General features: G+C 37.2%; 1 protein-coding gene across 2 annotated transcripts; it reads right to left on the bottom strand.

Moving 5' to 3' along the window:
* Nucleotides 1–5,890: 5,890 nt before the first annotated feature.
* Nucleotides 5,891–21,156, bottom strand: MAT2B (methionine adenosyltransferase 2 non-catalytic beta subunit). Of its 2 annotated transcripts, none has more exons than XM_031437747.2 (7): nucleotides 20,870–21,156; nucleotides 13,067–13,261; nucleotides 11,286–11,400; nucleotides 10,947–11,099; nucleotides 8,208–8,401; nucleotides 7,230–7,343; nucleotides 5,891–6,856 (listed from the first exon to the last, which is right to left on the bottom strand). In XM_031437747.2, exons 1-7 carry the CDS (start codon nucleotides 20,897–20,899, stop codon nucleotides 6,686–6,688), a joined length of 972 nt encoding a protein of 323 aa, XP_031293607.1. In that variant the 5' UTR covers nucleotides 20,900–21,156; the 3' UTR covers nucleotides 5,891–6,685. The 2 variants fall into 2 exon arrangements, with proteins under 2 accessions (XP_031293607.1, XP_031293606.1); XM_031437746.2 differs by lacking the exon at nucleotides 20,870–21,156 and adding an exon at nucleotides 18,510–18,666.
* Nucleotides 21,157–26,767: the final 5,611 nt, after the last annotated feature.

The raw sequence follows: 26,767 nt of genomic DNA, 5'->3' as shown, positions 1-26,767 counted from the left end.
AAATGCAATAAATAAGCTCATGGACACTTAACAACTAAATGCCTTTTCAATCACCATCCATCACCCTCCTCTTGTAGCACTGGTGCTAACCCTGACCTTTTGTTCTGGAGCAGAGCTGCCCTTTAGGACCTGCTCCACATTAGTGAGTCACATCTGCCATTTTTGCATTGCAGACCTGCTGGCTTAAAAATCAGCATTTATAAAGAAGCGTGTGAAGCAATAAAGAGCCAGGACAGAAATGTAATAAACAATGTTTTGAATTACATTTTGGACATTTAAAAAAACGTTCTGGGCTCAATTTCCTAAGGCATTTGCATTTGTAATAAAAAAAAAAAAAAGTCTCTGAGCTTCCAGTCTCAGGTTAACAGCCCCTTTTATGTTGTAAAATTTTTGTAGGAGCAATTACAAATTGTACACAGATTCATTATTTCTTGAGTACTTTATCAGGACATTTCCCCATACATCTAATTTGTCCTTTCTGAGATGTAACTTGACATAAGGGATTTTCTTAATTGCTTCTGAAGCCCTTCCAAGATAATCAAATGCTTTTTGGAGGATGATAAAAGACGGTAGACAATATTGCCAGTCTGTCTAAGGATCACATGCTGAAGTTTCTGGGTAGGAGATAGCAAAGAAAGGCAACATTTACCTCTGAAGCCATTCAGTATCTCTGTTTTAATTGGTTTCCATTTAAATGGCAGTGCCTATGAATAGCAAGAAGAAATTGCCCCATCTTTATCTGCCCCATTGCAGTAGCTGTCACCTGGGGGGGGCAGATGCCAGTCATTATTTACAAATGGACAAAAGTACAGTCTTTGTCATTCTAAAGAGTTCTAACCAAAGATTAAAGGAAAAATAAAATAACCAAATTTGGGGAGAAGAAATGCTATCAAAAGCTAGTTGTGATCCTGCAACCCTCTGTTTAACAATTTAAGCAAATAATGGAACACATTCATTTTAGGAGAACCTTTTTACCTTGAGTTTTCAAGCTGCCAATTCTAAATAATGTCATATTTTAGTTACAGAACTGCATATAACGTACACGGTGTATAGAATTATGGTTGCCCACAGATGTCTAAATCCTGACCCTCAGAACCTTACATGGCAAAATAGACTTTGTAGATGTGATTAAGGCTACTGACCTTGAGATGGGGAGATTATCCTCCATCACTGGGAGACACCCATTTAAGATGCGTCCTTAAAAATTGGAGAAGCTTCCCTGACTGTGGTCAGGGAGAGATGAGACAGAAGGGTTGGAGAGGTTCAATGTGAGGACTCAACTGCCTGCTGCTGGCTTTGAAGACGGAGGGAGGAGGCCACAAGCCAAAGAATGTGGTGGCCTCTTGGAGTTGGGAACAACCTTCAGTTTATAACCAGCAACAAAACGGGGGCCTCATTCTCACAGATGCAAGAAACTGAATTCTATCAACAACCTAAACAAGCAGGAAACGTATTCTTCCCTAGAGCCTCCAGAAAGGAATGCAGCCTGGAGACAACTTTGATTTTAGTCCAGTGAGACCTGTGCCAGACTTCTGACCTACAGAACTACAGATAATACCATTTGCGTTGTTTAAGCCACTATGTTGGTGGTAATTTGTTAAAGGCACCCAGAAAACCAATAGGTGGTCCAAAGGATATCCTATTCTGGTACCCAGGTCATCTTTGTAGTGCCCAAATACAAGAAATTCCATTACTTGGATTATCAATTAGCATTTAGTCAGTACCACCCTGTGCAATGGAAACTCAAATTACTGCTTGCTAAAATCAAATTAAATTATGTCTCACAAATGGAAAATATAAAGACTCTAATGTCCTTTCAGGAATCTGACATTATTAACTTAAGAACACTGACTGGGACGGTGGGTAAAGAATGAAAATCATTAGCTTTGTTTTAGATCAACAATATTAAGATGCATGCTGACCCTTAACCATCTCCCCAAAATTTGCTCTTGGCAGAAATCGGGAAATTGATGATTATCAATTTTAAAGCTTAGCCTTGGCAGTCTGTAATAAGAAGTCCATGGGAGTTCAAGGAATGGTTAGATCTTTTCAACTAAAAGATACTCCAAAATGATAAAATTAAATAAAATAAACTGGTTGGCAGACTTAAGTGGATCATGGATGATGGATCTGTACTGAGTCATTAAGAACTCAGGAATATTTAGAGGTTGACATTATGAAAGATGACTTTCCTTCGTGCTGCTGAGACACATTATCAAACTAGACAGACAATGGTACCATTTCATATGGTGTTAGCTCACAAAGCACATATTTTTTCCATCATCCATCCTGGTCCTCTAGTTTCACTGTGAATTCTAACCACAGAAGAACAATGATCTGAAGGCAAGACCCTCATCACTCTTTCAACTATCCAACGACTTAATATGTACTAAGCACATAGTCTAGGGGTGATACAGCATAAGGAGAGTAAGAAATAACTCTCTGCACTTCAACATGCCCAAGTGTTTGACTTCTGGGTAAGTTTTAACATCTCATATTAAAAAATTTTGAAGCCTCTAACTCAAGTTTGTTTCAAAGGCAACATTTTTGAGTTCTGTAATAAACTAGGGAAAAATTGGAATTGCTCAATAACATGTAGTATGCTTTTCAAAAATTAGAATGAAGATGGGGACCATGGAATGCCGAACAATCATGAGTATGAGCTGAGCAATTTCATGGCCATCTTTTGATATAAATCATCTTCAAATAAATACATGAATTTTGATTTATCCATTTTCCAGGTATAAAAGTACATGTATATAAAGTCATGTATCTTGCCATTTGTGTGGCAAAATACAGAACTTTCAGAAGTTGTCAGGCTAAAACAGGTTACAAAAATAATCTATCTCCTTTAAAATCTTCTTAAATTTATTTTCAAATGTTAAAAGTATGCTCACTGTAGGAAAGGACTGCTAATGATAAGGTTTTCAAACAGACAGAATTTAATTCAGATTCCAATAGTAATTTATTACAAAGGTTTTGGCAAATTGGCAAGTTGGATATTTCCTTATTTCCTTCTGAAAGTGGCTGAAATGATTATTATTTTGTATTAAAACCCATGTGACACAATGTGAACTGACTATATTTCAATAAAAATATATATACAAAAAATGTGAAATAAGCAAATACCTTTAGGTTGGACAGTGTTAGGTCAAGTATGTAACATAAAAATTGTCTGATTAAAAAATATTTACAATGCATTCTTTTCCTCATTCAGGTCCATATCTCAAGCAGTTTTCCTATTTTAATAACAAATTTTTTTTTTTTCTGAATTCACTCCTATTTCACAGACTGATACCCATTCAGGACCTGTAGCATATACCTGTGAGCTTATAGGTACAATCTGTGGGTGGACAACAGAACATCAAGTCCCACAAACTTGAAAGTTTTAGACACTGGGCCCAATAAAAACATGCTCTAAAGATTCCACACAACCAGAGGAGAGTATATAGCCCAGTGGTAGAGTGCATGCTTAGCATGCATGAGGTCCTGGGTTCAATCCTCAGTACCTCCATTAAAAAAATAAGAAATAAGTAAACCAAGTAACATCCCCCCCCCCCCAAAAAAATTCCACACAACCAAAAGCACATCTGTTAGAAACTGATTAAAAACTGAGTCACTCACTGATACAAGAGAATAAACCCAGCCATGAAAGAATACCTAGTTTTGGTGCTCTTCTGGTTCATGGTGGCCTGTGTGGCTGTTGGTGCAGTGCCTCGTGGGCTGGGAGGGGGCATCAGCGCCATGGCCCAGGGGTCAAGGATACTCCACTGGCTCCTGGAGGCCTGCGGGGTGAGGGGAGCCGGGGGGGAACTTGGTGTGATGGGAAGAATGGTCCTTACAGATGAGCAAATGAGTATGTTGAGAATAGTGGGAGCTAGGTTCTTCATTGTCAGAGAAAGGAACTACAAACTATGAGAGGAGGGAAGCCAAGATAAACCCTGTGGAGCAATGCTAGAAGTGGAGGCATCAATGTGAATACGTGCTTTCTTACATAAAGAAATGTCAAAAATGTCAAGATCATGAAAGAGAAAAATAGACCAAAGAACGATTCTCGATTCTGAAGATAAAGCAGGAGAACAAATGTCGTAAGTAATTCTGGCCTGGGCAGCGTTGTAAAGGACATCATTAGGACAATGGACAAAATGTGAACAGGGTCTACGGATTAAATGATAATATGATATCCATGTTAACTACTTGACTTTGATGGTTATATGAAGGAGTTACATGGAAGTGTAGTCTTACTTTTAAAAAATGTACACAAGAAGCCAGGAGAGGATATAGCTAAGTGATACTAGCGATAGAGTGTGTGCTTAGCATGCACGAGGTCCTGGGTTGATTCCTCGTACCTCCATTAAAATAAATAAATACAATAAATAAGCCTAATGATCTCCCATCCCCCCTAAAAAAATAACAACAATAAAAAAATACACGACTTTATATACCAAATAGGTGAGTAGGTATCATGACTCCAATCTACTCTTATATGGTTCAGGGAAAAATTACATAAGATCATGTGTATCTATGTAAAGAGAGAAAGAGAAAATGATAGGATAAATGCAGCGAAGTGCTGAAAATTGGAGAACCCGAAAGGGGGAATACAGGTAAACTGTACGGTATCATGCCAACTTTCCCTAGGAACTGAAATTTCAAAATGAATAGGGGAAAAAAAAAAAAAAGGAAATTCTTTGCAACTATATAAATTCCAAGGCATATATATTAAATGAAAAGAAAGTGCAGAAAAATATATACTGTGTTACTACTCTATGTAAATAAAGAGGGGCTGCTGAGAGTAAGAACACATGGACACTGTGAGAGTGTATTCTTATTTAGGTAGAATGCCTCTAGGAGGAACATGCCAGGGTCTATCTGACCTACACTGGTTTCTTCCACAGATGAGAAACAGGGAGCTAAAGAAAGAGGAAAGGATTTTTTACTCTGAGAATCTGACTTTTGTACTATATGAAATGAAGTAACTTTGACAAGAAACCAGAATGCTTCACTGGTTGCCAAAGACAAATGCCAGGATGGCTGCCTTAGAAGCACTTGGGGGACATTTAAAAACTCCATCAGTAGGCATCAATTTCAGAAATTCGATTTCAGCGGGTCCAGGATAGGGCTCAGGTATCAGTAAAATTTCCCTAGTTAATAATAAAACATAGGGTGGTGTGGGAACTGCTGCTTTAACCAAATCACCCAAATCTGATCCTTTCAAATTCTAAGTAAATTAGGAAATTAGGAACAAATACTTTTGTCCAATGGGAGAATAAGATCATAATCTAGGGAAAGAATACTCCCCAAAGGACGTGGGAAAGTCTGACACCAGGATTTGCACTGAACTCTGATGGAAGCCTCGTGTCACTGGTTGCTCTACCCTTCTGTTTCCTAAGGACCAAAAATATTGTTGAGACTAAGATAACCTGAATATTACTTAGGACAGAAAACACATTGAGATACTCTGCATTCTTCAAAAAGAACATTCTATGTAAATATTATTACAAGAGTACACAGTTGCTTTTCATTAAAAAAAAAAATCAACAGGTTATCTGTAACATTCTAGACTTCAAGGGGTGGGTCCACCAGTGTTCATTTTGCTATCTTAATACTTATTAACTATAGTCTCTTGTACACATCAGATGTTACATGGGAAGAAGGTAATTTTTAAAAAGTAAAGTAACAAAATAACAGTTTAGACACCTGGCCCTTACATTATTCTTGAGGTTTTTTTTGGGGGGGGATAATTAGGTTATTTACTTATTTTTTAATGGAGGTACTGGGGACTGAACTGAGGACCTCGTGCATGCTAAGCATGTGCTCCACCACTGAGCTATACCCTCCCCCCCCGGCCCTTACATTTAAAAAAGAGAAGTAAATACAAGAAAACTCAGCATTACCATGCCAGCAGTACATATTTATTATTACTCATGAATGGTCAAAAGACTTACAAGGCCCATTACTATTAGTATACCGCACATATGAAATATCACTTAAGTGACATGGAGTGAAAAGGACAGTTTTATATATATTTAAAAAATACATACACACATTCTCTCTCTCTCTCTCTCTCAAGTGCTCACCACACACCACTACAAAAGCAGGAGGCATCAAGCTGCAGGAGTTCCGATATACATAACACGTGGAAATATCTCAAGCATAAAAACTGCACTTACATTGCAAAAATAAAGTTTCTTTCTTCAAACATTTTGATCTGAGCTCAAGCAAATCAAACAATGAACACCAATGATTTTTTATACTATTTAACTCACTTTAAAAGGATCAACGGTTGCAAAAGTCCTGAAAATGTAGAGGTTATTTCTAGGAATGAACAATGCATTTCATCCAAAAAAACAAAAACAAAAACAAAAACAAGGAGTCTACAGCAGATCTGTTTCATCCTGGCTCTCCAGTATTTAAGAATCATAATTTACTATATTCAAACAGCAAATTAAGCCAGAACAAAATGATAAACAGACAAATCGTTACTTCAAAAAAGGCAGTATTGCCCTTCGTTTCCTTAGACAATTTCACCAGTGCAAGAGCATCATTTACCTGAAAGATCATGAGTCACAATTAAAGAGCACTCATACAAAACTATTTCCTTTTTTTCTTTAAAAAGTGCCACATACTATACTTCTCGTTAAAAAACAAAAAAACAAAAACAAACAAAACCACCACCACACACACTCTAATGAAAGACCGTTTGTCTCCATCTCTTGTCAATAAGGAAAGGCCAGAGTGACTCTTTGATTCCAATTCGAAATGGTGTTCGCTGGCCAATGCCCAGGGTCTCCAATTTGGAGCAGTCCAGCTGCGCATTTCTGGGACGCTGCGCTCCTAAGACAGGACTGTCAGTTATCTATGAAACAAGAACAGAATATCAAAAGTAAGTGAAAAGCCACATGCTGAGGTTTATTTAGATTCTCTACTTCACTTTGCCCTCTTGCCCTCGATGCAAGAAGTTGGATTTGATCCTTGGGAAAAATAAACAGTGTCTGCTACAGGCAAGACAATACTTTTTCTATAAACTTCAACAATACACAGGGCCTTCTTTTTATATGGTAATTTAGAGAAAAGTAACCAGACAAACTGCCAACATACAAGCAAATTCACTTTGCTTGTACTGGAAAATGAAGTTATCCAATGCTTCCACACAACAAGAAGAATGTTATCAGTAATACACGCCATCGTGATGGACATAAGTAAGAAGGTTTTAAATGCCATGTACTTACGGGTCGTAAGTGGCTGCTGGGGAGGTTGAAGGCGTCTGCAATGGCACACGCCATTTCATACTTAGTCATCTGTTCATTGCCAGACCAGTGAAAGGTTCCCTTAATTGATGGATCCTAACAAGGACACAGGACACAAAAAACTCAAAATGCTTTCAAACTTTTTGAGTTGAGTGGAATGGCAGGTTTGACAAGAAAACTAACTTTAAAAGGTCCAGGAAATAAAATGTATCGCTCCTTTCTGGAATGCTCTACACAAGATATCTAAAATCAAATTCCTAGAAATATCCTTAGTTAAACATGAAAAGCTATTTCTAGAATTTAGCCTTAAGAATTTTTTAAAATAAAAATGTAAGTGGCTTCAATTTTATTTAGTGGCAATCCTAAAAATGCTTACAGAATTTTATGGGAACACAGGTCAATTTAATGAGTATTTTTAATTATCCTAAGAAGGTTAAGACTAAAACCAAACAGAACCATTTTTTCAAGATGAGTTAATTAGAAATAACATCCTTAAATACTGCCATAGTACATATTTAAAAAATATATACATTTTGATGTTTCAAAAATTAGTCATACTAATATTCTAAAATAAATCAGTCTCTAATCTTTCTATGAACATTCTATTTAGCTCCAACTTTTTCAAATACTTAAAATATTCAAATATCTTGAAAAATTATGAACTATTCTTAGAGTGGCTAAAATGATAAATTCCTCTGTAGATTCTTTTTTGCCATTACCTAGATCTTAAATAGACTAACTTCTTAAAAGACATTAGATTATTTTGTTACTTGAAGAAAAAACAATACAAGTTTTCAGTTATCTTCCAATAAAAAAATGATGGCAGATGGGGTCTACAATATTTGAGAAATAAAATCAAACACAAAAGCATATTTTTATTATTTATGAGTAACAACCTTCTGTCTGAATTACTTTTGTTTGGTCTCCGCGTGGTTTTAAAGAAGCACTTAAGATTCTCACCAGCATCCTCTTCTCTGCTAGCTGCCGACACACCGTGGCTACATCTCTGACGTGTGTGGGGAACCGCTGCTGCCAGTGGTCCATGTTGGCTGACTTGTTGCTGAACTGCACTTTATCAAACATAACCGTCACGGCACTTTCTTCAAGCTTTTCAACTTCTCCGTACAGAACAGGAATTCTCAAAACGGCGGCTCCTAGAGATTAGTAAAAGCAGATAATATTTTAAAGCTGATTGGTTCTGAAGTCTCGATGTAAGATCAAGGTACATGGGTGTAAACAGCATCATAGCAGAAAACTTGCAATGCACCAAAATGACACAGCTCACCTGTAATAATGCCTATTCAACAAATGTGATCCTGAATACTTTTAAATGTCTGTCATTTGAGGTATTCTTATCATATTGATTGTACATTTCTTCATTATTATGGCCGCTAAAAATAAAACATCATGACAACTAAACGCAACAAGTGATCACTGACTGTAACCTAGATTAGAAAATTAAAATGCGTGAAAAATATGAAAACAAATACATGTATGTTCCTTTATGACTGAAGCACTGTGCTGTACACCAGAAACTGACACAACATTGTAAACTGACTATACTTCCCTAAAAATATATTTTAAAAAATGCAATAAAGGACATTATTGGGACAACTGGGAAAATTCCTATATAGACTATGTATCGTATTAATGTTAAATTTCCTGAATGTGGTAACTGCATTGTAATTATGTGAAGAACATCTTTGTTAGAAAATAACATGGTGAAGTATTTTGGGGTGAAATTCAACTAATTCTCTATGAGTTCTGGAAGAAAAAAAAAATGTATGTATAAAACCCGTGTTAAAACATAACAACTGGTGAATCTGTGTAAAGCACATATGAAGGTTCACCACATAGTTCTGGAAACCACTGATGAAGGAATTACGAAGTATTTAGATTTTATTTTGGTCAATACTGAGCGGTTACAACAGATTAGACAATTAACAGTTTAATCGAAATCCAACAAGAGCTTTTAAATTAAATTGACTTATCAGACAAGTGTATAAGGTAACTTTTGAACAACATGGGTTTGAACTGTGTGGGGCCACCTGTATGCAGATTTTTTTCAAAAAATACACACACGTATACACGAAGAAAACACCATGCACAAGACTTGTACGAAGTGGACAGCCTGTCCTTACAGGGGCATAAGGTGAGTGACAGTAAATATAAAATAATGTGTTCATTTTCCTATTGTTCTATGGTTTTCAGACAATGACATGACCATACAGTATATCTCTCTTCTCTCCTGTAATTGGAGAAACTGCATATCAGCCAATTGTCACAGGTTAAGTAGTTTAAAAAAAAAAAAAAAAAAGTAACAGCGTTCCCAATACTGTATTACAAATGTGACTATAACACTGCGGGCCATAATAACTGTGTAACGATTCATTCATGAGTGTACAGGTGAGGCTACCGTGAAGCGATCAGATCAATTACACCAGGCTACCACAAAGCAACCGTATCACTGCTTCGTATCATTACACCTTTAACTAAGCATGAATTCCTTCTCGCATTATCTTCTCATTTCTGAAGTCTAGAGTTAGTAATGTGAGTCACACCTACAGTGTTTTGTATCACCAGACAGCACTGATGTAGTCACTGATGGACGCTTCATCTTGTAAGTAGGCGAAGTAAATTTACGGTAGCGACACGGTACGATACTGAATGCATTTTTCTCTTATGGTTTTCTTAATATTTTCTTCTCTCTAGTTTACTTGAAGAATAGCATATTATACATAGGGCACACAAACTGTGTTAATGGACTGTTCATGCTGTAGGTAAGAAAGATTTCAATCAAGAGCAGGCTACTAGTAATTAAGTCTTTGCGGAGCAAAAAGTTATCCATAAATTTCTGACTGAGGGAGGGTCGGAAACCTTAACCTCTGCGTTGGTCAGGAGTCAGTCATATGTTGATGTATATTCAAGGAAGGTTTCTGAAGGATAATTTATAATAGAAAAAACTCCACCTAAACGTGTGTTAGTATGGTTATGTGTACGAGGGGTGCTTCTCAGGATTCAGACAATCTAAGGCAGCAATGTAGGGGCTCGTTACATCAAGTATCACACAGCCACTGATACAGTATCTCAGAGCTGGCTCTGTATGTGCTGAGATGCACATATGTAGGGGGAGAAAAACCAGCTTACAAACAACATGTGCATGTTTTAAAATTCACAAAAAAATACTTCCATACATAACCACATGTGGTGCTTCTCTCTTAGAGGGAGCATTATTAAGAGGACTCTACACCATTCTAAATTTTTTTCTAATTTTTTTTTCAAATAGGGTATATTCTTTATTATCAGCACATTTACATATGTCTACGTATACAGACACACGTAAGAAAAAAAGAAAAACCATACAGATAACAGAATACCTCAATGTAAGAAAAATGATACTGACCTGTTTTTCAAAAGATTACAAAAATTTGTTCCATATGATTTGTTTTCTATCTACAATGATATTCATATATACAGTGATACTGGAAAAAGTCTGGAAGGATTCATAAAGTCTTCAGGATTTCTAAAACTTTTTTTTCTTTTGTACTAACTACATTCTCTAGTTTTTCTCCAATGATTTATGTTCCTTGACTAATTTTTTAAAAAACTAAAAACATATCTCTCTCTATATATATCTATATATCATACACAGAAAGGAATCCTTAAAAAAAGTCAGGGGGCTAAAGAGACGTGTCTTACCTAAATTGTTTTCCAGGACGGCCTTTTCTCCCTCTAACTTGGTTTTGCCGTACAGATTTAGGGGACTTGGTATGTCTTCCTCTCTATAAGGTGGGTTTGTTCCATCAAAAACATAATCAGAGCTAATATAGATTAGAAATGCTCCAATTGCAGCTACAAAAAAAGACAGAAAAGAATCTATTAAATTACTACATGACATTACTCTTTACTGGAATTTGTAACAGCTTATTCATCTTATATAACAACAGATCTCTCATAAGTGACCTACAAAAGTTTCATCTTCATGAACTCAGTCATCACTTAATATTTTATGAAGATTTTATATAAAGTCATCAATACCTGCTTCCTTTGCTAAATTCCCAGAAGCATCCACATTAAGTTGAGAAGCAGCATCTGGTTGATTTTCCACAACATCTGGCCTTCTCTCTGCTGCACAATGTACTATGACGTGGGGCTGAAAGTTAAGCATTGGTGTTATTTTTAACCCAAAAAAGAAATAAAACAGAAGAACTATAGTTTTCCAAAGGTAAATTAAATCACAGATGAATGTTTATTAAATCAACATTCCTTCAACTAAATCACTGTAACTTCTAATGTAGGTTTGTCACACTTCCCCTTTTCCAAGGTTCAAACTTCCTTAAAGATATATATAGACCCTGAAAAGGAAAGAGCAACTTAGCAGGCAACATCAGACAAAACTGTGTCAACAACTATACTTCTAAATCAAAATAAACTTTGTCTCATAATCTGGATGGGAGGGAAGAGCTATAACGTATGTAATTAATGTGGCCTAAATATTGAATAAATCTTTGATAAACAGAGAGGAGTATCGATTGCAAATTAGATTCATAAATTCAAATCTCTTAGATCATTTAAAGAAAATTAGCCATCCATAAAAACTATATTCCCAGCTGAGCATTTAGTATCACACCTTTATACTAAGAACTATGTGAGGACCAAGGACTTCACAATCTAATGGAAAAGACAGGTATGTTACAAAACTGTTTCAATATCACATGACAGAAGTCAAGACAGAGGAACACAGAGGGTCCTCTGTAGAGAAGGAGGCACCTACTTCCCAGGGGAGCTGAGTCAGAGGAAAGATTTGGGACGACCAGTGACAGGCAGAGCTAGTGTCCCCACATACCCCACTTCCTCCTTCTCCCAACTGCCTGAGGAAGCGTGATCTCAAACTTGTTTTCAAACTTAAATGGGTGTTAAGGTGGGTTGCTTCTTAAAAAGCACTTAATGAATTACAATCTCTGTGAGTGAAACCTAAGAACAAGTTTCCCACGTGATTCTGATGCAGGTGTTGCTGGATCACATTTTTAGAAAGAACTTAAACTCCCAGTTTGATCAGAAGTGTAATAGCACCTAAACTTTTTTTTTTTTACCTTTTCTGTGACCAAGGCCAACAAGCTATTTAAACTCTCTGAGCCTTTGTGAGCTCTAAAACAGAAATGATAATTTCTGTTTTGCAGTGTTGTAAGGTTTACAGATAATATTAAAAAAGCATCTGCTGAACTTATTTACAAAACAGAAACAGACTCACAGACATAGAAAACCTACTTATGGTTACCAGGGGGGAGGGGGTGGTAAATTGGGAGTTCGAGAGTTGCAGATACTAACTACTAGATATAAAATAAACAAGTTTCTACCATACAGCACAGGGAACTATATTCAGTATCTTGTAGTAATCTATAATGAAAAAGAATATGAAAACGAATACATGTATGTATAACTGAAACATGTTGTATATCAAAATTGGCACAACATTGTAAACTGACTGTATTTCAATTAAAAAAGCACTTGCATTGAATGTACTTAGGAAAGTACTTCATAAACAGAAACATAACTTTACTACATAAACTACATAAACATAAGCTTTTTATAAAATGTTTCATTTTCTGTCTTTTGTCAACCTATGTTTCAATCTAATCTTAAGAATGGCATATACTTTGTCATGCTTAAAAAAAAGAAAAGCACATTAAAAAAAAGAAAGTTACGTATTACTACTGCTTAGTAAAGTCAGAGCTTAAGTACGGTAACTTCCTAGAGAACATCCTTTTATCATCCAGACAACTCTGAATCGTTTACTTATGTGTTAAAACAAACCATACCTGAAAATCGTAAATGATGTGATGAACCGCATTAGAATCCAAGAGATTAACCTGCTCAAATTTTGGTCTTGCTCTCCTAAAACCACAGCCAACGGCATGCCAATTATTCTGCTGAAATTCTTTGTACACGGCTCTTCCCAGAAGCCCGGTGGCACCAGTAACCAGAACCCGCCTGTTGGGAATGTTAACTTCCTCCTAAAAGGTGAAGGAGAGGAAAAGGATTACTTACTTTGAAAATATTCTCTCAACGAAAGGAGCCCCCATCATCAATCACTAAATGTCAAGACTACAGGTCTAAATTGTCTGCTTCCTGTCCCATTATCTGTCCCAATCCTTAAGTTAGGACAAAGATTAATCAAACAGCACCAGTAAGCACATCAGTTAAGAAAAAGTATTAATAGTAGCTCACAGAGAAAAAAATGTGACAATGAATATATATATGTTCATGTATAACTGAAAAATTGTGCTCTACACTGGAATTGACACAACATTGTAAAATTATTACAGATCAATAAAAACTGCTAAAAAAATAAAAGAACATACAAAAGAAAAAAAAAGGAAAAAGTATTAATAATCTTACTCATAAGAAAGAACCCAAGATAATACTGCAAGGTATTACCTAGTCAAATATTCAGGTTTCCTGTGTTAGTAATAGAAAATCTTATTTTTACGATCAATGATGTCCAAATGAATAATGAACAGCAATTTTAATTATGTGGGTTCTGCTTATAAAAATGCACAATTAGTTTTAAGCAAACTTATTTTATGGCCTGATTAAATAGATGGGGTATATTCTGCCAAAGTATTTATAGGTGAACATTTTTGGTCTTCAGCTTTTAATCCCAAGTTTTCTTTCAAATCCTAATGTTTTTATATTCTGAAAGATCCAAATTAGAGAATTCACATTTCACAGGCATTTCTGTAGAGGAAAAATAAATTCGGTCCTTTTAGCACTAATATTCTAAGTTTAACCAAACTAGCAAATATTCCTGTGTTAACTCTAAATTTACCTATAGAATCCAGTTAAAACTAACAAAGACAGAGAGAGGATAAAGAAAAAATAAATATAAACTGATTGTATTGCTATTGCTAAAAAGGGAAAATTCTTTACACACAAATTAAAAGTAACTACTATTTAGCAATTTAAGTACTATGTTTCCAAGGCATAGCTTCAAAATTTTCCCTTCCTAAAAAAAAACAAAAAAACTTTCCCTTCTTCCCAAGACAGATAACACCAAAAATTTCCTCATAAACTCTTGAATTAAGTCAACATTTGCTATTAAAAAACAACAAAAAGTTTTATTAAATTTTATCAACTTGAGGCCTTTTTATTTCCAACACTGTTATAGTCACCTAACTCTAGACTGTTAAAAACTTTAAATATGCACATAATAACCAAAGACCTCTCTAGCCCTTAATTCAGCTAAGTAACTTAGCAGACTATACACTTAAAAAGAAAAAAGTCCACCCAAATCAGGTATTTTTATCTATAGAAAAACCCTGAAATGAAAGGGCTGACAGAGACAGTATACAGGTAAATTCTTAAAGGTATTTTTTTTTCCTTGCTTCAATCAATTTCAAGACATTTTAAAAACTGAAGAAATATTCATTAGGCTCTCTGTTGAAAAACTTGGCTCTAAGCCAACTGATCTGTGAAAACAAGGATTTCAGCCAGTAAAATATTTTCTTTGAATTCTGGCAAGGAAACAGCTCTACAAAGACTGTAATTGTAAAGAGGTTAAAACATGCCAACTCTAGCAGAGATACAATCAGAAAACAATTTACTCAGGATAAATACTGTAAAGATCCCTGGGAAAAATACTATAAAAGAGCTATGATCTGATTTTTCTGAGTTTCTCAACTCTAGTTCACTCTAAGAAGAGATGGTAGCTTTTCGATCAGTTGTTCACAGGCCTCATCCAGTGGGGATCAGAATCACCTGGGAGGCTTTCAGATCCAGCACATCTGAGATGAGGCTGGATAAGCTGCAGTAAGTTTCCAGGTGGGGCTGACGGTGGTGATTCGGGAACTCCACTTTGAAAACTGTAATTCTGAACTCCAGCAAAGTCCAAGGTACCCCCAAAGATAAACTGCTCTTATTCAAACAAACCAAAAAACTGCCACCTATCTTTCTAGAAGCGACAACATCTTTCCTTTTTACCCCTGTAAAAAGGAAAACTAGAAAAAGAAGTCAAAGAATAAGCATCATGCTTGTAGTAACCACAAAGGTTACTAAATCGTAATATAATACTTCTGTGTACTTCACTGATTCGGTAAAGCACATTTTTTCCTCATTTATCATCTCTGTTAAATGAATGAAATAAAGATACACCTTACAAATGTTGCAGTTTGGCAGTGTTTTTTGCTTTTTAGTGCATCTTAAACTAAGAGACCAGATAATTTTATTAAATTCAAGAGCATCTTACAGCTGATGAAATATAGTATTATGTTACAAGCACAGCAAGGCTCCTTAAGGAATATAATACATTTAACTTTCCAAAATGATGGCAATTGTGTAAAGAAATACAACCTTACATCCTTATACCCTGGGATAATATGTAAGGTCCCTAGAAGAAAATATAAAACAGTCCATGCTACCTAGTGGTCAGATGTCAGTGGTCAAGAATTTTCTATATTAAAAGAACGGAGATCTGAAGTGCAAACATTTTCTGAAACAGAAATGATTCTGCACAATTTCATATTTCAATGTGTTATATAAACCCACATCATACCTTTCGACCATAAGAATAGTCTTACTAGACAGGCAGGGCAGATATTACTTCCATAGTGAGAAATCTTAAGTCCACAGATGTTAAAGGTTTTACCCACTGTAAAAGGGAAAAAGTTGGGACCAGAACTTGGGTCTTCCTGCTTCTACCATCCAGCCAAATATATACTGTTTTGTCTCTATTTGTTTCATGACAATTAAATTTAATCTGCTGTGTCACAAACCGTGGCCCTGAGAAGTTACTCCATCTCTACTGATTTAACTCATCACTCTTGAAATGAGGCATCTGGACAAGATGACTAAGGCTCTTCCAGTTTTCCAGTCCTATAATTCTAACATTTTTCTGTATTAGCCTTACCGCAGAGGGATCTGAATACAGTGAAAGAAGCTTCATTTACTTAAAGTAACTTTTCCTCTTTTCACATAGGTCTCTCTAGAGACTCAATGAGCACTTTCTGTCACCAGTATAGGAGCCAAAACAAGATGTTTTCATTTGCACTGCAAGTTTATTGGTGGTTGGCGAAGAAAATATGCATCACTCTGAAATTAAAAGAGGTCAAACAAAAATACCTCTTCTATTTTTGACTTCCTATAAACAGAACTCTACCTGAAGCTTCCTAAAGCACAGGTTTGATTTATTTTCTTTTTGAAAAGAGGAAAATATTCCTCTAAAAATTACTTTGGACCATTACTCTATAAATTACTCCTGGAAAACACAGGAATGTCCAAACACCTCAAGGAACTCTGAATGGAAGAATAACATGCTGTCCATTTAACCCAAAGCACAATAAAGAGTTGAAAATATTTTGTTTGCCTGAAAAGTCTATTTCTCAATTTTCATTCTTATAGATCAAGTATCCCAAACATCACTTTAAGCTGCTCTGAGCATATTTGCCTCTTAACATATAAACTCTTATATGTACAGAATTCAATAACTTCAGATGACCAGATTTATAGACACCAAAAAAAAAAAAAAAAGAAAATTAAAAAATTAAATACATATAAACAAATGCAGAGCTGCAGCTCTTATTTGTCCTATCTAATCAAATGATGCCAAGTTGTACAGGCAATGGGAGATAAGTGGCTCTTTTAAAGTGGTCCAAAACAGTACTCTGGGACAGCGGTTTCTACTTTAGCACACTTGGATTAACTTGTACTAAAAATGTCCCGGAGAAATAACACCTTGTAACTGACTATACTTCAATTATAAAAAAGTCCTAGAAAAAGTCAAGAGTGAAAGATCATGAATAGCTAAAGTGGGTTCTTCTTACACTTTAGTGGTAAATATAATAATGCTTTGCTATTTTTAGAACCTCTTAATTTTGGCAAAATTTCACATTCATTTCTTTATTTGATTCTCACAACATTCCCCTTGAGGCAGATCTCTGAGTAGACACTCCCAAACTTAAGAAACTTTTTAAAGACACCTAAGTGGCATTGGTCTAACTCCTACTGTTACCCCAATGTAGCCCACAGCCAGTATTATGAACAGAAACCACTACAGTCTATTTCTTTAATATAAACTATAAGACAATCCTCATTCTCACAAGTGAGTTTTAATTCTACAGGTTTTGAGAGCAGCAAATATGTCCCAAGCTTTTGGCTGTACAATTTTAACGAAGGAAAACCCATTTTCATGAAGGAAAACCCATTTTCATTTAGTCTCCTGAGCGCCTATTGTGAAAATTAAGTTTTATACACATAGATATATATGCACATAAGCACAAATATAAACAAACAATACGTCACGTTATGTACTCAGCATTCTTTGCAGTACAGGAATATACAGGTTTGAACGGCCCATCTGGTCTAACTTTACCCCCCAAATCCCAAAGTGATCTAAAAACACTAAGTGTGCTACATTTTGGAGACATAAAAATTTTGCATTATCAAAAATAGCCATCACCTATATCCTCTCTTTTATCCACAAGACATATCGACCTGGGCATTAACATTCTTATTTCCAGGGCCAGATATATTCTGTGGATTGATGAATGCTGGGGGTCCTGGAATGAAATAGAGAAGACAATTGGGGCTCTAGAAAAACAAGTAATAGCCTTCCTTTATGCAACCTGGTTCAAAGCCTGGGACAGTCAAATAGACCCGTAGCTGAATTCCCGCTGCAACCTTACTGAATCAACTTGGGCCAAGCACTCGCCCTCTAAACTTCAATTTTCTTATCTACAAAATGGAGCAAAAACACTATCCCACAGTTACGAGGATTAACGTAAATAATGCACGTAAAGCGCTTAACATAGTCCCGCGTATAAACTAAGAGTTCGATAAGTTTTCAACTCCAGCCCTGTTATTTCTGAAGAGCCACCTGGTCCCTTCTTTCCCAGAGATACGAACTCTTGCGATTGAGGGATTCGAACAAAGGACGAAAAATAAATTAATAAAGCATCAAAACTGAAACAGTTCTGAAAAACCCTCTTCGTTCTTGGGAGGCGAGACTGGAGACTCGAAAATGAAACCCGACCGACTCATTTCCCGTCGCAGCGGCTGGAAAAGAAAACACAGAAGGCTGTGCACCGAGGTAAACAAACTCGGCGGCGACGCCCTCGCCTCCAGGGGCCTCCGACGCGAGCAGGATGCGTCTGGAAAAACACTGGAGCCCCCGCGACCAGACTCTTCCCCCTCCGCGCAATCGGTTCTCTCAAGACGCAATCCCCCCCACCAATCCCACCCTACCGCACCCCGGGCCGAGTCCCTCACCTCCACCAACCGGCAGTTCCCGGGAACAAAGTGTATAGAGAGCTCCTTCTCCCGCCCCACCATGCCCGCCGTCTTTGCGCCGCCGCCGCAGCGACCGCCGCTTCCTCCAGCCCAGGATCACCGCGGGCCGCAGCTCCAACACCCTCGGCCCGCCTCCCCTAGGTCCGGACCGGCCCCCGCTCACCGCTTCCGGCTTCCGCTGCCAAGGCCGCACCCCTGATTGGCCACGCGCCGCCGAAGCCCCAGAAAGGGGGCGGGCGCGCTCCGGGCGCTCCCAGCCCACGCGCCAACTCTTAAAGGGATACACAACACAAAGGACCTGGCCTTAAGGAAGGGAATGCGAGTTTTGTTTGGGGGCCGGGGGGTTGTTTATTTTGTGTTTTTTCCTTCTCGACTAGGTAAGCATTGAACTGGATTGCCTGGACTTTCAAGTGTATAGACTGTGCGCAATGCATTAAGAATCAACTGGGCATGTAATACGTAAAGTGAGAGAAAGCATTTTAAAGTCATGGTGGGAGGGGTGAGGCGAGGGGGTGGAGGCACGATGGACATTATTTCTAGAGCTCTGAGTGCTTTTTGAGAGATTTAGAAAGAGACTGGAATAAAAATTAAAGTGTTAGCATTCTGAGTCCTTAACACCTCGACAACCCATTTGTCTTTCTGAGATGCTAGAAAGTAGTACGTGTGAAATTCCAAAGATGTCAAACTATTTTTAACTAGTTAAAAATAAAAACGGGTAAGGGGACTGGGGGATGAATTATTTGGGTGCCTCTTTGAAACGCAGATTCTCGGACTTCACCAATAACTGCAGAATGAGCTGTGGTAGTCGAGTCTGGGACTCTGCATTTTAGAGAATTTAACAGGAAACAAGACCACCCTTTGAGAAGCACCGCCTTACAGGCTGCAACGCTGGGCTACAGGAGCCGAGCCTCCGCCACCACCGAAAATTAAGGGAACCAGGGGAAGAGAGTAATGCCGGACCTTATACCATCTGTATCGCGCTTTTGTAAAGTGATAAGGCAGAAACAGCCCTAAGCACTGAGGCTGACCTAGCATGCAACTGATTCCTCTTGCAGTTCAAAACCGAAAAAAGTACCCCGCCCACTGGGATGCCTGTGAAATTTACTCGGAAAAAAACCCGCGCATGGACTGCGTAGGGTTCGTCAGCTTTACACCGAACAGTTTGAGTGTTCTTGTCCAACCACACAGGATACACCAAGACCTTAAAAGTCGTCCACAAAAGTGATTACTGCTTGGATCTTTTTGAAACATTACTTTCATAAACCTTTTCTGGTTTAATCTTAGAGCTAAAGACCAAGCTTTCAAAAAGTTTTTCCACGTCTGAGTCCCATGACTTTCCTTCCTACCCAACCCCCAACAATAACTCATCTTATTTGCGTTAAGCATAAAGTTTCTTTGGAACAGTAACAGAAGAGAGCTTCAGGCCCCTTTTCAATTTTTGTTTTGATCCAGGCTGCTAATCAATTTAGCATTATTTAGAGTCCTCGAGAGGAATGCCCCAAGGCTAACCGTGCATAATCTGCCAACATCAAAGAAAAGGTGTGGGTAAGTAGTGGGGGAGGTGGATTCAAGATCCTCTTGACCCTCCCCTCTTTAAAAACTGGGAGTTTTTGTAAAGTTTCCAGTTGCAACAGGTGATGCAATCTAATCTGACTAGGAAAAAAAATTAAGTGCTCAACGTGAAGATGATTTAAGGACATGCATATGCAATTAGCATTTTGATTCTCAGATCAGCCTTATCTTAAGTGAGGAACAAAAAGAGTTTACTTGTCTACATTTGAGAATCTGGTTTGATACTTGCCAGGTAAAACTTGGGTATGGTTCTAGGGGCATATGTTCATGTATAGGTTTTAATCATTCTTTTTGAAAATCAAAGTTTCTCTGAATAAAAACGCCATTGCTATACAGCCAATATCCAAGTTCATGTGGTGGCTAATTATATAAATTTAAAGAGAGCAATCTGGAGCTAAAAGTTCGCTTAGCAGATTCAGTTCATGCCAAGACAACGAAAGGCTGGAGCACACAACTACAGATAAAATCGTTATTTATATAGAACCTTCCCCTACATTTAATCTGATAAATGAAACTGCTGTTCTGTTTTGCTTTTTTTTTTTTTCTTTTTTGGTCAATTGAGACTTAGCTGAGCTATCCATAAAGGGTCAATAATTAAAGTTGCTTTATTCTTCCAAGTCCCAAAGTAGTATGTTTTAAAGAAATGAATGACACCCATTTATTTTCTTTTTAACACACCCTTTCGGTTTTTTCCAGAGGTTCATTGGAATGCTTTTAAGGAAACTCTAACTCCAGAATGCTTCTTTTCTTGAATAGCTAGCTCTTACCTGTTCCATGTTCTGCGGCATTTCAGGCATGATTCCAAAATTATCTCAGGAAAGCAGATTTGAGATGGGTCTCAGCCTCCGCCTTCGCGGGCTGGGTCTTTGTTCTGCCTGCAGAGAGCGCCGGCAAGCGAAAACGTGAGCCGCAGCTTCACTCGACCTTTGAAATTAGCATTTTGAGTCCAATCCCAGACTCTCGTGCAGTTTTCCACATTGCAGTAAACTGGCAGCTGATTCCTCGTGGCAGTCTTGAAAATACCCAATGAGAAGTTTCATGTTTTATTGCCAACCAAGTGAGGGTGTATTATCAAAGCCATTAGGAGAACCAACTTTTTTTTCTTCTGAAAGAGAAATAAAGATGGAGCAACAAAAAACTTCCTGTGAAGACTTGTTGCAATTTTCTCTTGCAAAAGAAAAGCAAGAGCCAGCAGTTGGAAAGCACGCTGACCATGCAAGTGATTCCTGTTCTGAAATATTTTATTCAGTTATGCCTTATTACAACAGAATCTGGTAAAGTTCTCCAGCGCTTTCCCCCCAGTGCTTTCTAATTAACTGCTTCCAAGGACTGTGAAAGGGACTGGTGGTAACAGTACGCGGAAATGAAAATGCAACAGGTTTTTTTCCATTAACAGTGTCCTGCCCTCTGTTTGAGGAAGTGGTAGGTGGAGTAGCCTTAAGTTCGGTCAAGCATTTAGGACAACTAGATCAGTGATTCCCCGACAAGCCAACAGAACTGTGAAACGAAATCATTCAGTCGGAGTGGAGCTCAGCAACCCTATTTTTAACAGTTTCAAGGCAGGTAGGGGAGGGGGCGGAAATCTGCTCAGTAAATTTTAAACCACTGTTCTGGATGAAGTCTCTGTAATGAAGTCAAGAACACAACTAAAATATTGCCATTCAGGTAGAGCTAAAAAAAAAATACCACTGAACTTTTTATGTTCTACCGGCTTGGAGTACCTAGGACGTGGTACACTCTATGAGGCCTGCAGAGGGTCTGTAAGTGATAAAGAATATACAATTTTTAAAAATTGATGAAATTCAAAATTTAAAACATGTTTATTAAAAGACAATTTAACAAAATTAATAAGCAAAACAGACTGGGAAAAATAATCTTGATACATATATCTGAATAGGACATATTCAGAATACTTAAAGAACTCCTACAACTCAATATTAAAAAAAAATTATTCTTTAATGGACATAAGTTTTGAACAGATACTTTATAAAGTGAAGACCTAATGGCCAACAATCGCATAAAAAGATGCTCAAAATCAGGGAACTGGAAGCTAAAATCACACTGAGATACCATTACATACCTAACAGAATGGCTAAAATTAAAAAGATTGGTAACATTACAGGCTAACAAGCATTCTGAGCAATTAGAATGCTCATTCATTGCTAGTGGGACGTATCATTACACAAACATTTTAGAAAACTGTTTGGCAGTTTATTATAAAGTCAAAGATGCACCTACCCCATGACCCAAAATTCCAGTTCTAGGTGCTTACCCAAGAGAAATGAAAGCATATATCCATGAAGACTTGCACAAGAATAGTCACAGCAGCTTAATTCAAAATAACCTAAAACTAGAAACCACCCAAACATCTGTCAATGGGTGAGAGGATGGACAAATTGTGGTATATTCCACGGTACAAAGAAATGAACTACATGAATGCGATGAAATAAAATTTTATGTTTTAAGGCAGGAAAAAACAAATTAAACATAAAATTCTCTGTGTCTGTTTGGGCCTCCTCCCTCCCTCCCTAATGTGCAGTGTGCACCTGCATTTCACATTAACCAGAGTGCGTCCAAGATGGGAGCACCTCACAGACATAAAGAACAAACTTATGGTTACCGGGGGTAAACGGGGTGGGAAGGGATAAACTGGGAATTTGAAAATTGCACCTCTTGGGGAGCGATGAAAATGTTAGCCATCTTGATTGTGGTGGTAGTTTCATTGGTGTATACATCTATCAAAATTCATCAAATTGAACATTTGAAATATGTGTAGTTTACTGTACAGGAACCATACAACCATAACCATAAACGTGTTAAAAACAAAAAACAAAAAACCAAAAGTCATACAATGCGCATCCTTTCTTGTTAAATTTTTAATTTAAGAGGACTCATATTTCCCCTTAATAAGCTTTGCATTGTATTTCATACAGAAAACCAGTGGGTGGGTTTACTAGTTCTTCCAATTTTAATATTAAAGACAATTGTTAACTATTTAAAACAAAGGTGAGAGCACTTGCTCCACCGTAAAGATTATTTTTTCCTCCTTTCTTCTGACGCTAGCACTGTAACTTCCTAAAAGAATAGAGTTCTTTCCCAGCTCTGTGAAGGGTCCAGTGACTCACTGCTTGCTTTGTATGTGCTCACCTGGACTGTGTGCCTTTGGTGAAGTTAATGTAAACATCATGGTGTCATTTTGCTATATGAAACTTTGTCTTGAAAATGTATGACTGCTTTCAGCTACTAACTGGCGGAAGAGTTCTCAAAGCTTTAAGAGAGTCTGTTTCCCACGTTGTAATCCTCAGTTTGACTCAAGTGAAATTCCTCCCCCCACCCTATTGGATTGTTAATTGAATTGCTGTTGAAAGATGAATCTCAAAATTATTATACTAAGTAAAAGAAGCATTCCCACCAACACTGTACAAAGGTTCCAGTTTTTCCACAGCCTTGCCAACACTCATCTTTGTCTTCTTGATAATAGCCATCCTAATAGGTGGGAGGTGACATCTCACTGCAGTTTTGATGCACACTTCCCTGACACGAGTGATGCTGAGCATCTTTTCACACACCATTGGCCATTTGTATGTCTTTGGATAAATATCTATTCAAATACTCTCCTTTTAAAAAAAAATGAGGTTATTTATTTTTGCTGCTGAGTTGCCGGAGTTCCTTCTATATTTTGGAAATTAACTCCTTATCTACTATATAGTTTACAAATACTGTCTCAAATTTTGTGGGTTGTCTTTTCATTTTGTTGTTTCCTTTGTTATGCAGAAAGTTTTTAGTGGAGGTAGTCCGTTTTTGCTTTTCTTGACTGAGCTTTTGGTATCATAGCCAAGAAATCATTGCCAAGACCAATGTCATGAAGCTTTCCCCCATTTTTCATCACAGTAGTATTACACTTTAAATCCTTACACTTAAGCCTTTAATCCTTTTTGAGTTGATTTTTGAGTATAGTGTAAGGTAAGGTTCCAATTTCATTCTTTTGCATGTGGATATCCAATTTTCCCAACACTATTTGTTGAAGAGACTTATATTTTCCTCATTGTGGGTTCTTGGCACTTTCAACTAGTTTCTGGATTTCTCACAAAGGGAATCTGTCTCTGTGTTGTCGCTGAATCAGTGTGTGGAGGAAAGGGACCAGGTCCTCCTGTTCTGCCATCCTGCTGCTATTACCCTTCTGCATGGTATTTCTTTTCACATCCTTTTACTTTTTCCTATTTTTGTCTTTATTATCTGAAGTGCATTTTTGTATGCAGCATATAGTCAGCTCTTGCTGTTTAATTTGATCATTTCTGTACTTTAATATATGAAGACCATTTGCATTTAATGTGACTACTAATATAGTTAAGTTCCAACTCATCATATTACTATTTGATTTCTATTTGCCCCATCTGTTCTTTGTTTTCCTTTTCCTCTTTTTCTGCCTTCTTTCGAATCAATTGAATACTCTATATAATTCCATTTTATCTTCATTGTTGGTTTACTGGCTACAAGTGTTTTATGTTAGTGATTGTGTTGGGGTTTACAGTATACATTATTAACTTACCACAGTCTGTCTTTAAGTAACATTATACCACTTTACACAGAGGATAAGAAACTTACATATACTTCCATCTCTTCCCTCCTGGGCTTTGAGCTATTGCTATCATATTCTAATTTTAAATATGTGTAAACTCCACACCATATTGTTGCTGTTTTTGTTTGATCAGTTATCTTTTAAGGAGACTAAAGTTGTAAGAAAAGTTTTTTATGTCTGAAAATCGTTTTCCACCTTTGCTTCTGAAGACGTCACCTGTGTTGAGAGAGTTTTAGGTTGATAGTTTTTCTTTATTGTTGCTTTTCTGCAATTGGTGATGTTTCATAGTTCTTGTTCTTAGGGTTCGTTGAATTCCTTGGCTCTGTGGGTTCCTAGTTTTTACCACGTTTGGAAATGTTTCCACCATTATTTCTTCAAATGATTTTTTCTGTCCCCTCTTTGGGAACCCCCATTACATATACATTAGGCCACTTAAAGTTTTCCCAGAGCACCTCATTGTTCTGTTCATTTTTTGAACCTCGTTTCTGTGTTTCATTTCACATAGTTTCTATTGTTATGTTTTCAAGTTCACTGATTTTTTCCCTTTTGCAATGTCTGATCTGCTGTGATTCCCATTGAGAGTACTTTTTTTTTCTTCTTATGTATTGTAGTTTTTATCTCTACAAGTTCAATTTGGGACTTTTTCTTAATGTTAAATGTCTTCACTATGTTTTGGTATGTATGGCATATATGAAATAGCTATTTTGATGTCCCCTGCTAATTCTAACTTCTGTGTCAGTTCTGGGTTGATTGATCATTCTCTGAATTATGGGTGGTGTTTCCTGCCTCTCAGCATATCTGGTAATCTTTGGACTGGATGTTAGAAACTGTCAAATTTACTTTTTTTGGGTACTTGACATTTTTATAAGCCTATATACTTTCCTGAGCTTTGTTCTGGGATGTAACAACTAAGTTTCTTAGAGAGTCTGATCCTTTCCAATTTCTTTCAAGATTTGTTAGGTGGGGCCAGAGCAGTGCTCACTTTAGGACTAATTACCCCTCAGTACTGAGTCCTCCTGTATATCCTACATGATGCCCTGTAAATCATGAGCCTTTCCAGTCCAGCTGGTGGGAACGGGCAGCATTCCTAGCCTATGTGAGCTTCGAGCACTGTTACTTTTAATTTCTAGGGGTGGTTCTTCCCCAGGCTTCAGGTAGTTTCCTCATATGCATGACCAGTCAGCATTCAGGTGAATACTTGGGGAATCTTTGCAGATCTCCAGAACTCTCTGTGCAATTTTCTCCTTTCTAGTACTCTGTCCTGTAAACGCTAGCCTCCCTGATCAATCCAGATCTCAGTTCTGTCTTTTCAACTCAGATGATTGGGTGGGTTCTGCCTGGGTTTTCCTTGCCTGCGTTATAGTTTGAAAATTCTCTCACGGCCTTTTTTTTTTTTCCCCCTTATTCATGCACATTTCAAATTAAATTCTCCCAGTACCCCAGTAGGTGAGTCCTATTTACCAGAGATGACGTTAACGTGACACATTCAAAGACACAGCTGTCACGGCTGTTAACAGGGAGCAACTGCAGGGGTTACCTTGATTTTCTTGATATCTCAGGGATCGTTATCTTTTGTTACCTTCCGGCCAGCATCTTTAAAATCATTGTTTTGTATATTTTGTCATTTTTTGATAGTTTTAGGGGTGTGTGTGTGTGTGTAGGGGGAGGACTAATAGATCTGGTCTCTTGTTACTCCATCTTGGCTAAAAGCTGAAGTCTTGAACTATTTGATTTTGTTAGATAATTTTTTTTCTAATTTCTAACTTTTCTCTGAACTTAATTATGCATTCAGATCTAATGAAATACTTTCATTATGAAAAGCAATTCTGATTGTAATAGTCTCTGTTGGTCCATCAATGGGGAAACATACAAAAAAGGTAGCTTATAATATCATACCACCTGTGTAAATATTTTAGATGGAGAATTACCACTTCCTAAGCTGTATACTACCATTAGTGATTCTGGAGATGAGGTAGAGAGGGTAGGGCAGAGAAAATAAATACACCTTAAATAGAAGAATTAATGTAATTAACTTCATATAATACAAGTTGAATACTTGGGTCAGTGACTTAATGTGTAATTTTAT

Source organism: Camelus dromedarius, chromosome 27, assembly GCF_036321535.1.
Source record: "Camelus dromedarius isolate mCamDro1 chromosome 27, mCamDro1.pat, whole genome shotgun sequence".
In the NCBI taxonomy this organism is placed as follows: domain Eukaryota; kingdom Metazoa; phylum Chordata; class Mammalia; order Artiodactyla; family Camelidae; genus Camelus; species Camelus dromedarius.
Note: the sequence above shows the minus strand (reverse complement) of the source record. Positions and strands in the feature narration are given on the sequence as shown.

What these genes read in the sequence shown, in the direction of transcription:
- MAT2B (XM_031437746.2), bottom strand. Translation starts at nt 18,572, where the DNA reads ATGGTGGGGCGGGAGAAGGAGCTCTCTATACACTTTGTTCCCGGGAAC. An exon ending in ACATCATTTACGATTTTCAG is followed by an intron (nt 11,401 to 13,066) that starts GTATGGTTTGTT and finishes CTTAACTTTCAG; the next exon opens with CCCCACGTCATAGTACATTG. An exon ending in TAGCAGAGAAGAGGATGCTG is followed by an intron (nt 7,344 to 8,207) that starts GTGAGAATCTTA and finishes TGTCCTTGTTAG; the next exon opens with GATCCATCAATTAAGGGAAC.